This window comes from Egretta garzetta, unplaced genomic scaffold (genome assembly GCF_000687185.1).
Source record: "Egretta garzetta isolate BGI_Z169 unplaced genomic scaffold, ASM68718v1 scaffold465, whole genome shotgun sequence".
Taxonomy (NCBI): Eukaryota; Metazoa; Chordata; class Aves; order Pelecaniformes; family Ardeidae; genus Egretta; species Egretta garzetta.
Window position 1 is genome coordinate 921322 of NW_009259680.1, and position 12385 is coordinate 933706.

Consider the following 12385-nt stretch of genomic DNA (forward strand, 5'->3'; position numbering starts at 1 on the left):
CAACAACTTCGCTCAGCTTGTTCTGAAGCAGGAATACGGAATAAAAGGGATGCGGATAAAATACTTCAAGCCACCTGAGGCAAGTGCATACCTTAAGGAGAGGTGAATACTATGAGCGACTGTAACATTAATGACAGCAATAATGACCTCAGTGCGGGGCATTTTCTGGCAAATACTGGGACTTTTAGTTTATTTTTTAGTAAGTGTGCACAGGTGCCAATTTATCTAACACACTAGAAGCAAAAAATACAGGGGTGAGGACCTCACTAGTAGCTTCATTCCTGTATTATGGCAAGGAGCCATTTTACCTGTGTTTACGTGTTCTTGCTTTAACAGCCTGTTCTTAATCAGCAAACCATGTACTGGATTTTAAGCACACAGTTAAATCCTACATGAGAATGTAAAATGGGATTCAGGCTAGTTCCTCAAGTCAAGCTGCTTTGTCCAGAGATGGACATAAGCTTGTGCTGAAATATATTTCTGAGTTGGGAACACAAATAGGATGTCTAAATACAGTACTGGACTGAGGCTCTGCCTCAAAATCAGTTTGCTTTTATGCCTCCGAGTAAGTCTCACACACAGCCATAATTTAACAAGCGCACAGCCAGTTTTTGCCCAGATTGAAGCATCCTCCCCCCTATTTCCAAACAATCTGCAGCAAAAACTCACACAAACGACTTCTGGGGAAAGGTGGAGGCACAGGGGGAAGCAGACACAGAGTAAACAAATGCAAATCCTTGGTCATTAAGTCAACTTGCTACTGACACCCACCCCCAAGAAATTATCCTACTCACTTGTCTCCCTCTCTTTGAAATAAGCAGTAAGGCAGGGCTGTAACCCCCACAAAGGGAGGAAGGGGCCAGCCCAGGAAGGCACAGAAAGGTTCTCCTATGATCCACTCCATCCCTCTTTTTTTAACAAACCTTTCCACCTTTGCAGCTTCTTTCATTACCAGCAGCTTGGCTGTTGCCAAATTCCCCTGCTTTGGCAAGCAGGGCTGATCGACCCTCTCACAAAGGCCTAATAAGGTAACGTCTGGACAGCGCTTAAGAACATGAGAAGTGCAATGTAAGTGCCAAATGTTCTTATTTTAGAGATTAATGAGTTAATACTCCAAGAAATGTATGCACTGAGGTAACTATTGCTTAAATACATTCCCTCGTGATTAAAAAAAAAACCCACCAAAACAAAACTCCCAACAACCTCAGAACCTTTCACTCTAGAAAAGATGAATCCTGAATATAAAGTGGTAATACCTTATAGTCTGTCTAGATTACCACAGCTGTAGAGCGTGCCCTTGCAGTAAAAGGAAAACCAGGGAAGTAAACTGGAGTTCTCAGAGAAACTAAGAACTCTGCATTGATGATTTCCTCAAAGACCATCTCTGATATTTCCAGCACAGCTTCCACCCCTTACACCTAGAGATGCTGGTGTGTCATAACACAGAAGCAATGTGCAATCCAGCTTCAGATCTAGCATTCTGGTGGCTGAGCAGCCAGAAATATCTGCTAGCAAGGGTAAGTAGGACCATAATCTGCATGAGCTCTCTGAAAAGTTCAGGTTCTGTCCCTTAATGAAGTCCATGCTCCATCATCTGGGAGTCTGTGACAGTAAGGCTGTATGTAGTATGCAACGCACAAGCTCCCACCAGAGATTCCAGCTATCAAGTATAAGCTGGTTATTCTGGTGGTCAGAAAAGGATCAATGCAATAATGAACTGAACACTGCAAATGTTTTTCCTTTTTCATTCCTGTATCAGCTTTGGCCAATGATGAACCCAAGATTTGACAGACTAATGATCTGGTTGATGAAACCAAACCCTGCACTGCTATGCAGTGCAATAGATTTAAGACATGGCACAAAAGAGTCAATAGCACCCTAACCAGTAAACAAATACTGCTGTAAAATGCTGATGCAAGTACCAGAATTCAGCTGGTTTTCAAGTGTTGAAAAAAACACTGAGAACATCTCAGCAAGGTATCCTGGTTCTGTGAAAACAGTAACAGCTGTAGTAGGTCCCGCTTAGTGGTTTCGTTCTGTTTTCTTACTCCAGTGCTCCTGTCAAATACTCCCTTCATCGATGCTCTGCAACTGAAGTCTTTGGCTAGCATGGGGCCTGACACCACGCCGTGTGTTTATACTGCTTCCAGGAAGAGTCCGCACAGGGAACAGAACTCCTGGTAAAGCATCTTCCCCAAACAAACTGATTTTCACATCAGCTTCAATGGCTCTTGCTAAACTGGATGCATAACTGTCCAGAGATTTATGGACTTCAGCTTTTACATGAAGAACAGAATTCTTCGCAGCTTCTGAAAAAAAGAAAAAAAAAAAAGGGCAACATATCAGAAAATTAACAGTTGATCAGTATGGCTGCACAAATGCTTGATCCTTTTGTAAAGGTATGATCATGCGCTCTGCAAAATAACCTTACAGAATGCATTTACCAATGACACCCAGGGTTCCTAAACCATTCTATGAACACAAAGCTTCAGAATGACCTCAGTAAGTCAAGCAGAGAAAAACTGCCTCAAGTAAAAAAAAAAAAAAAAAAAAAAAAAAATGAAGCAAAGTGCTTATACACATATGTTTAACTTTGAATTAAATTGCATGTGGAATGATTTTCTGAATCTCAACCTATGCATACAGGATTTTATTGGTCTGAATTTGTACCCAACTGAAGTCAACAGCCTGGTTTCTGCTTACTACCTAGGAGTCCAGAATTAGGGACAATGGGAATTGTCTGGCATCAGGCAAGAATTCATGCAGAAGACAGGAATAGAACCCTCAATTTGTACTTCCTCTGCTGTAAGCATGACTTACAGCCTTACAGGGATTCTCAGTGCATTTTGACTAAGATCTTGCACTTCACTGACATGAATGGTGGAATTTAAGAGCTATTTTGTAACATGTTTTAAGCCCGGCAAACACAGTCTTTGTGTTTACGGATTAACAGTCCCCAAATTCCAAGGGCTTCTTCCAAGCAGTGATTAAAATCAGCAGTCTGCTGTCCTCATGCTTAAATTGGTTCCAGCCACACTGTGGGACCCACTGCCAGCGGGGAAGTTGTAGAGCTCTCCATGCCAGGAGAGGTTGAAGACTGCCGTTGCAGACAGTAGCATACTTCTTCCTAACGTTTTATTACCTTGGATACACCTGCTCTTCAGTGTTGATGTAGTTGCTTTTGTAGCATCTCTACCCACAGACACATTGGGCAACACACGTGTTCATCCTAAATGTAATCCTTCAATGAAGCTGCTGAAATAATTTAGAGTCCCAGAGATCCTGAAAACCCCAAGACATACCAGGAAAAACAGCTAAACCTGTGGGGAACTTTTGCACTGAGACATCCCTCTTTCACTGAGCTGCATAAAAAAAAAAAAAATGCCTGTCCCTACATAATCACTTAGGAAGATAACAAGAAACGTATGGCAATGTATTTGTGCAAGGAAGGAATCAGCTCATGCTGGGAACAGGGCAAGAGTGAATTTTGCCAAGATGTTTGAAAAGGAAGTTTCACAGAAAGAGTCTTCTCATTACTTCAGAATCATAAAAATCAGTCAGGTTTTATTATTACTTCATTCTTAAAGGCATCCTGCTCATTTCCACAATCATTTATTGTCTACTAAATTCAGTTGTTATTATCAAGTCTTCCAGTCCATATTATTAACTATCAGCTTAAATTAAACTAACTTTGCCAAAACGTATTTTACAGATGATCGCAGCAACACTTTGCTAGCACAGAATTAACAAGTGAGTTGACTGAAAAAGTGCACGTGGTTCATCTATTTTCACCCATATCTGCTGAGAAACTTACTCAGTAAAGTAAATAAAGTAAAAGTTAAATAAAAAAAAAGTGAAACAGAATGAAATTATATTCAAATCATTAAAGTCTGTAAATGAAAGAATTTCCAGTCTGTGAATGACAAAGTTGGCAGCAAAGGAGGCAGCAAGTGAGAAACATTGGGGCAATGGAATCAAAGTACGAGGGCAGGAAAGGGCATTCCTTGAGAAACAGAAAACAGACTGCAACAGCCACCAGATGAGTGGAGCTGCAGGGGATACCGCTGCGCAACATAAATGATGTGTATGCAGGGAATCCCAGCTTCTGACTCTTGTCCTCACCTGTTGCTACTTGAGAACTGGAAGAAAGATCCGATCTTACATTCTGTTATACCTGCACAAATGGTTAGGTATGTCAAGGTGAACAGTGGTCAGGTATGTTTTAAGGCAATTCTGGAGGTCCTGGGAGGCTTCCTGAGCAGGCAATATAGTTAGTTTTGAGCATTTCTGTACTTACCCCTAAACCCACCTTTAATTTGCTCTACTTCATCTTCAAACGTCACTGAACTCCTCCTTCGAGGAGGACAGACACACTGTGGGGCATGAGGGCCATCTGAGCTATAATCTTCAAGAAGCATTACATCTGTTCCTGAAAAAAAAAAAAAGCAAGAGTTCTCAAGCAAAACAGACTAATGCTGGGATACAGTATTTAAGTGGTGGTAAAAAGATTTCATTCTATAGCAGTTCCTTCAAAAGATGTCTAAACCTAGCTTTTGTGAGAAAATTTCAGCTTGAATTAACACTGCACAGAAAAAAGAAAGAGGTTAGAGTTTTCATTGAAAGGATTTGGAAATCTTTTCCCATTAGCCATCTAAAACCTCAGGCAGGTCCGAAACACTCACCTGCAGAGCTTATAATGTCAATAGGACAACAGACAAAAGTGAAACCTTACCTTCAGTAAATAAAGGGTGAAGTTGAGGGCAACTTCCCCCGTCTCCTGATGTAGACAAGAAGCTAACAACAGCTACCTGAGAGGCAGACAACCATAGCTGCCAAATGTCATGCTTGTAATCAAACCCACATGGAAATCTGAACTGGAGAATTTTTCTATTCAATTTCATTTCTCTCTAATAACCTGTATTTTGACTTTCTTGAAATGTATTTTAATGGGGAAAAGTCCCTTGCTGGTTAGGAATGATTTTGGTCTGATGAGTAATTTTTTCAGTTTAGCAGCAATTTTTTTATTTCACCTCCCTGCATTTGTTTTGCACCTTTCCAATATAAAACAGTTTACAAGCACAAGGAAATTCATCTTGGCATCTCTGCAATGCTTTCACACAAAGGGCAGGACTGCAGCCTAGGCCTTCCTTGCAATGCTGGTCTCTGCTGTGTAAGAGAGAAGTGGAGCAAACGTTTTGAAGAGATGCTAGGATAGTGCTGAGCAAGCAGTCCTCAGGGAAGGCGCTGTTGGAAGACACAGCCTGCACACACCTGATGTATGACACTTTGATTATCAGCCCTTTTTACTTCTGTGATGTGACAACAGGCCAAAGACAAAGAGCCTTTGCAGGTTTTTTAATTCCTCCAGATTGTGGCTTCACATCCCTCTTCACTTGACTGCTTTTGATCCCCGAATTTATTCTTTTTGCGGTAAGGAGGTGTTCCAGCACTCATTTTACAGAAAGTGAAAGACATCACTGGGGGTGTACCTCTAGACAACACACTGCTCCATAGGTCTAGTCTTCGCTGACAATTCATTGTGATGTAGCAAAGTGATAAACTTTGTAAGGCTAAACTTGTGTGTTACATCATGCATCTCCCTACAGCACACAAGAAAGAGAACGAGCTGCTGCCCTAATACACAGTCCCAAATAAGCTAACGACTTTCTGTGCTGTTCTGTGGATCATCTGGGTTTGAAAGCAGTAGACTCTTACTGATCTCCAAGGGTACTGGATCCTCCTCAGAAACGTAGTGTGCAACGGAAGGGCGGCACTAGGAAGAAAGAAATAATGCTTTCTTCCACGGAGCAGAATTTTAACATGTGTTTTCAAATACACTAGTTCAATGCATTTTTTTCAGATGAGGCTAGTGAAGAGACTAGCCTCTTATTCTCACAGGGTGGCTCTTTGTCCTTGGAATAATTGACCTTAAGGCAGTATTTCTAGCAACTGGGACTCAGATCTCACTTCATATTTTGTGTACAGCTGGCACCACTTGGATCTTTTTCCTCACCTACTACTTCATCTGTTTTTCACAATGTGAAAAGCCCAGCTTCTGTTTGCCAGGGCAGATAAAGGTACAACTGCATCGCAGGCCATAGGATCATGTACTGCACAGGCAGCATTAAGAGGGGTTCAAGACTTCTTTCTCCTCTTTAGTCCCTCACAGTAAAGGCATCCATGTGAAATAGTATTTCATGGTGGATCACTGTATATCCATTGCCAGTCTATGGACTGTATCCCCTCCATAACAAACAGCGGCAGTTCTAACAGCATTTGGTATGGGTTCATTCATTTCAACTGCTCAGTACCATTCCTCAAAAAATGATAACACAACATCCTCCTAACTGAGGCAGGCTTCCCAGGATGCTATTCTTCTTTATCACATACAGCTGCAGAATACCCACAACAGGCATAAAACTACCAGCGTAAAACAACTACCAAAATAAATCCTAGCTCTATAGACTTCCTTTACAGAAGTAAGGAACAAACCTCTAACACCAAGCAAACATTAGAATATCACCCTCTGGTGTCTCTAGAGCAGAAATAATCTTTAAAATAACTACTGCAGTTAAGGAGTGGTACCTGAATTAACTGCCAGAAAAATCTAGCTACAGTTCTGGGTAGAAAATTACTGGCAGAACTCTTTTTCCCTTTTCCAAACCACCTTCAACTGAGAGATCTTAAGCAGTGACACAATCATATCATAAACACTTAGGATGATTTCAGGTTTACACTGCAGGATGAACACAACAAGGTCTCTTACAAACTAGGAAACAAAGACGCACGTTCTCCACAGCACTTTGTTGCTCTGTTCTTATGGATACAGGGAAAGACCCTTCTTCAATAGAAACTAAAGGAGAAGGACACAAAAGCAGTGAGTCCCATTCCCAGGACCCATTATCAAGGGAGGGTCATCATTCCTTAAATGGTATTTTGCAAGTAAATATATTGAGAGCAAGAAAGGAAAAAAGCAACTGCAGCAGTTTTGTTTCAATAGCTGGAACAGATGTTTCATGTCATCCATCCACCAAGAGACACTGTGTGAGTAAATACAGACTATGCCAGTACAATGGTTTTGGCTGGGGTAGAGTTAATTTTCTTCACAGTAGCTAGTATGGGGCTATGTTTTGGATTTGTGCTGGAAACAGTGTTGGTAACACAGGGATGTTTTCGTTACTGCTGAGCAGGGCTTACAGAGTCAAGGCCTCCTCTGTTCTCACACCACCCCACCAGTGAGCAGGTGGGGGATGCACAAGAAGTTGGGAGGGGACACAGACAGTACAGCTGACCCCAACTGACCCCAGGGATATTCAATAGCATATGACATGCTCAGCATATAAAGCTGGGGGAAGAAGGAAGGCGGGGGGGCATTCAGAGTGATGGCATTTGCCTTCCCAAGTCACCGTCCCACGTGATGGAGCCCTGCTTTCCTGGAGATGGCTGAACACCTGCCTGCCCACAGGAAGCAGGGAGTGAATTCCTTGTTTTGCTTTGCTTGCGTGCGCAGCTTTTGTTTTACCTGTTAAACTGTCTTTATCTCAAACCACGAGTTTTCTCACTTTTATCCTTCCGATTCTCTGCCCCATCCCACTGTGGGGGGAGTGAGAGAGCAGCTATGTGGTGCGTGGTTGCCGGCTGGGGTTAAACCACAACACCCAGAGAGTTCTGCCAAGCTGCAAGTGCAACCTTCTGCCCAAGAAAAGAGATGAAGAGACTTCTAGTTACCCGAATCCTGTGAGCAGCTGAAACCTGTGTCTCCTGTGCTGCTGCTGTTTCCTAATGGCCGCCCCCCTGCCATGAGGGCAGTGAGATGAGGAGATAGTCCCAAATCTGCAAGAGAGTTTTGTTCTTGTTACACAATGAATGTTTAAGGGGTCTGCCACAGTAAATACCTCTTCCAGTAACACCCACTCTACTGCCTTATTTATTATTCTATGTATAAAACTTACCTTGCTGATCCAAAGTGCATAGCACCTGGACTTCCCATCTTAGAAACCCAGTCAGCAGCTCTCAGGTATCCTTGGAGTCTTTCCATAAGGCAAGTCTCCTTTCCACCTGCACCATCTCCCTCCAATTATTTTTGCAATTACATGTGTTTTATCAGCCAGACAGGCTGAACATGGAGCATACACACTCAGAGAGATGGGGATATTTGCCAGACACCTTCTAGATAGAGAATAAACTGGTAACCACTAGCAGCTGTGACAGGCCATTAGTGTGGCAGGACACTCATGAGCAAGGCTGGGGCACTGAGATGCCTGCCTTCTTTCAAATCCCCAAAACAAGAAGGGAGGAGATTCTAGGATTTTTACAGAGGTGCTGTCTTTAGATCCCACTTCAAGATTTTCTTGTGGGTTTGGTTGGGTTCCCCCCCCCCGCCCCCCATCAGCCTCCAGCTAATACACCTGATAAACGTGAAGCTATCAGCTTCTTAAGGCTTGGAAAGAGAAATTTCTTTCCTGCCTTTTCCTTCTCACCTCGGTTCCAAATTCATCCACAGCATCTCCTAGATACAGATATACCAAAGCTCCCACAGCTTGTGACGTGGCTGCAGCTGCAGAACTCTTTCATTTAGATGGGAGTCTCTCCCAGTAATCCCAGGTTGCAGAGAAGATTATGGATGCCCCTTCCTTCTGCATTTTAGAACTTCCCAATGAAATAACTTCGGTTCCTACCTCTGCATGAAATGTCCCAAGAGATGCCATGAAGATGTCCTATTTTTGGAAGCTTCTGAATAGGACCAGGGAAATTATCAAAAAAATAAAAATTTTGTTGCATTGCTACTTTAAAAAAAAAACAAACTCTGAGCAACTGAAGCTCTCAACCTCCAATTTGGGAAAACGTCAAATAGTTTTACTATTTTACATAGTTTTACTTTGTTTATCATCTTTTCTTCACAACCATTAAGCCTAAAAACTGAATTTACAGAAATAGTAATACCAGCGTAACTTCAGTGAATCTCAAAGAGCTGTAGCATAAAGCCAGGAATCAAAGAACAAGTGCTGCAAAATGTACTACTGGTAGTGCTCAAATCTGGGTAACACAAAACTGCAAGCATGTAAGGAAACACTTGAGAGAGAAGAAAATAAATTATTTTTATTAACCTCACCAGTATGTCTTCTCCGGCAGAGAAAACTTTACTGGCGTAGGAGAAAGATGTTAACTTCCACAAAAAAAAAATAAAAATTCTCCTTTCAAGTGTCTATGATAACCTGAACAAAAGACTGCAGAAACCTCCAGAAACATCCCACTCTGTTTACAGAGCCCTGAAACAGGGCCAAGCACACGCAGACATTAAGCCTGGCTCTTACTGGTATTAAGGAAGAATGTCTTTTGCAACCACGCATCTTACCTGTGATCCTATTGGAAATGCTGAATAACCTCGATGTCCTATGCCGCTGCACAAAGGACTCGCGGTAATACCGATCCCCAAAGCACATTCCTAGTAGTTCCTTGCGCACTGTCTTGTTCCACAGTCCATAAATTAGTGGATGGCAAATGGCACTGGAAAAGGACAACCATGTAGCCAATGTCTCTAAGGCAGGGGAAATACTATTTTTTCCCCAAAGCGCCTCTGATGTAATTACTACCATGTAAGGCCCCCACGTAATCACAAAAGCACCGATGACAACCAAGATGGTTATGAAAGCTTTGCACTGGTTGGCTGAGTAGACAACCCCTTGGAAAGCATTCCTTCGGCTGCCAGAAGAGGACGTTGAGGTGCTGGAGTTCTTCCTCCCATTCCTCTGGGAGTCCTCCTCCACAATGATGACACTACCGCAGTGGATTTTGCGGGCCTTAATCCTTGCCACACGGAATATGAATCCATAGCAGATCATCATGACCACAAAAGGCAACAACGCACACCAGATCTGCCAAAAGGCAGTGTAACCAGCCTCTTTATGCCAGGCCGCCACACACATCCACTTGAATTGGTCAAACTCCAAAGATGACCAGCCAAAAAGGGGAGGGAGGCAGCCGATAAGGGAATGTAGCCACACATACACAAGAGCTACCACTGCTCTGTTGCCTGTTATCTTCATTGGGTAAACCATTGGGTACAGGACAGCATAGTACCTGGTGGACAAGAAAATAAAGTCAACAGGAGCATGGAAGATGTACAATAAAAAAAGAACATATTTTAATGATGTTGGTGTCTAGTTCTCCAAACCTCAAAGTGGGTTCAGGGACCCTGGTTATAAAAATAATTACATGTAAAAATACATACCATTGCAGGCAAGATTGTAAAACCTGACTGAAGGTTCACACACAGCTATTAAATCTGTCCCTATGTGTGAGTGCACGCTTAGGGTATAATCTGGGATTTTAAGTCACCATTTCTTGTTTCTCAAGTAGTATGTTATTATATCATCAATAGCTTTAAAAAAAACTCGAGATACATGTCCACATTTTGCATTATTGATGACATCACCTTCTTCTGTATCAAAATTTCACAAGGGGCCGATGTAAAAATAACACTACAACGGTATGCAACGTTATCAACTGCAATGCTTCTCAACTCTATGAACAGCCAATGAATCACACTGTGGAATGACTAGGCAATTTATTATGATTTGTTAGAAAAGAGCTGCTTACCTGTCTATAGCTATGAGTCCAAGAGTAAGCATGCTGGCTGAGCTGATCAGCATGTAGAGCAGGGCTGAGAAATTGCACCAAACAACTCCGAAGATCCATTCCCGCCTGATGGAGCTGGTGACAACGAAAGGTAGCACCAGTACAGAGAGGAGGAAGTTGGAGAGGGTGAGGCTGAACACAAACTTGTTGCTCAACGTGAGAAGGTAAGACTTCCGATAGAGGGTGACAACAATCACCAGGTTGCCCAAACAGATGAAAATAGCAATGACGATTATAGCAATGGACTCCGTTACTCTGACCGCCCCGTCTTCCTGTGTGGTGAGGTTCCTCAGGCCCTTCACATTGCTGAGGGAGGAATTGCTGCTCATGGTCAGAGCGTGCAGAGCTGGAGCACCCAAGACATGCTGAGCAGCTAGAAGCAGAACAACGCTCAGAAACATTCAGGCAAGATTTCTTCAAACTCTCCCCAAAGACTGGAGACCCTTTTGCCTGCATTTAAAAGTTTACCTGTAGGATGCAGGAAACCATTTTAGCTGGGAAAGTGAAGGGGCAGGAAAATTGCCTATGGGTACACCAGAGAGGTCAATGACAGAGCCAAGCCTAGAACAGGGAACAAACTTGTCTGAAAGACAAAAAGAGGTGGAGGGGGGAAATGAGAAAGAAAGTTAGCACATTTCACTTCAAAATTTTCTAAAGATCTTACTTGTTTCTAAGCCATACTTACCAGCTGTGCATCTCACTCAGTCCCTTCATCTAGGCTGTGAAGAAGCAACAAGAATGTCATTATCAGTCTCTGTTACTCTCACTTTAAAAAAAGTAACTTTTTTTTTTTTATTCTGCCTGTTTATCCTGATCGTTACCTTGTTTTCTGCCTATGCAGCATTTGCTGGTGGTCTGTGGATGCCTGGCTAGCCATACCCTGCTGACTCTTTCTTAGCAGTTGCTAAGTAACAGTGAAAGACTCGGGGGTCACTGCACATACTCTCCTAACATCACTTCTCCATGTTCATAATCACCTTAGCTACAGCAGTGAATCTACTTCACTGCCAATACCAAAGGACTGGGGGAACTGGCTTTCTGTGCATGAGGTTCTAAAGACACTTCCTTGCATTAAGCCAAGGTCCACTCTACAGAAGTGTTTGAGAGCCTTTAACCCCTGACTTCTCAGCATTAGCACCCATCCCACTGACTCACAACCTTGTTTCGTGAAACCTTGGTATCTCTCCCAATTCCTTAGTGGCCTTTTCCCTGCAACAGGCACTCCTATCTACTTCATTCAATCCTTCACCCATCTGCAGGCCAGCACACCGAAGAAAAAACACCACCAAAATGCAAACCAGAAAACTTTATAAGGAGTCCACCAATTAATATAAAGTTGATATTAGCATTTCTTGGAAATTAGGGACTCGGGGAAAGTTATCTCAGCTAACTCGGTGGCTGTGCCCGCCCATCGCTCCCAAACAACCAGGGATACTCACAGAAATGCTTCCATCTGCACAGCTGCTGTGGCCTTAGGCAGGAACGTCAGGCTGGAGAGCAGCGTTTATTCCATATTTATCTGTGCTTTCCTAAGAGCGCAATTAAAGACATTACTGGGCCACATTTTGCAAAACGTAACTTGGCTCTTCCCTAGCGAAGCTGTCTGCCCACTGTTTGCAAAAGTGCTTCTCCTCAAGTTTATCCCCGAAGACGCCCGCACCACCTCTGCGCGCCTTTCCCGTACTTTTCGCCTGCTGCAGGTTTTGGAGAGGCGGCTACCCCCGAGGGGCCGCGGCCGCTCCCCGCA

The 12385-nt window shown here is 43.0% G+C and overlaps 1 protein-coding gene across 2 annotated transcripts; it reads right to left on the reverse strand.

The window, feature by feature from the left end:
- Positions 1 to 225: 225 nt before the first annotated feature.
- On the reverse strand, positions 226 to 12339 carry GPR161 (G protein-coupled receptor 161). Of its 2 annotated transcripts, none has more exons than XM_009638529.2 (8): positions 12078 to 12339; positions 11324 to 11357; positions 11107 to 11221; positions 10600 to 11011; positions 9356 to 10080; positions 7729 to 7833; positions 4310 to 4429; positions 226 to 2309 (listed from the first exon to the last, which is right to left on the reverse strand). In XM_009638529.2, the coding sequence occupies exons 4-8, from the start codon at positions 10965 to 10967 to the stop codon at positions 2062 to 2064; spliced, it is 1566 nt and encodes a 521-aa protein (XP_009636824.2). In that variant the 5' UTR covers positions 10968 to 11011; positions 11107 to 11221; positions 11324 to 11357; positions 12078 to 12339; the 3' UTR covers positions 226 to 2061. The 2 variants fall into 2 exon arrangements, with proteins under 2 accessions (XP_009636824.2, XP_035749910.1); XM_035894017.1 differs by having other exon boundaries at positions 4298 to 4429.
- Between the last annotated feature and the right edge of the window lie 46 nt (positions 12340 to 12385).

Coding starts and splice junctions, on each gene's coding strand:
- GPR161 (XM_035894017.1), bottom strand. CDS start 10,967: ATGAGCAGCAATTCCTCCCTCAGCAATGTGAAGGGCCTGAGGAACCTC. Junction 7,834..9,355: donor CATTTCCAATAGGATCACAG/GTAAGATGCGTG, acceptor ACTCTCTTGCAG/ATTTGGGACTATCTCCTCAT. Junction 4,430..7,728: donor CAGCTGCTCACAGGATTCGG/GTAACTAGAAGT, acceptor TTTTTTTTTCAG/GAACAGATGTAATGCTTCTT.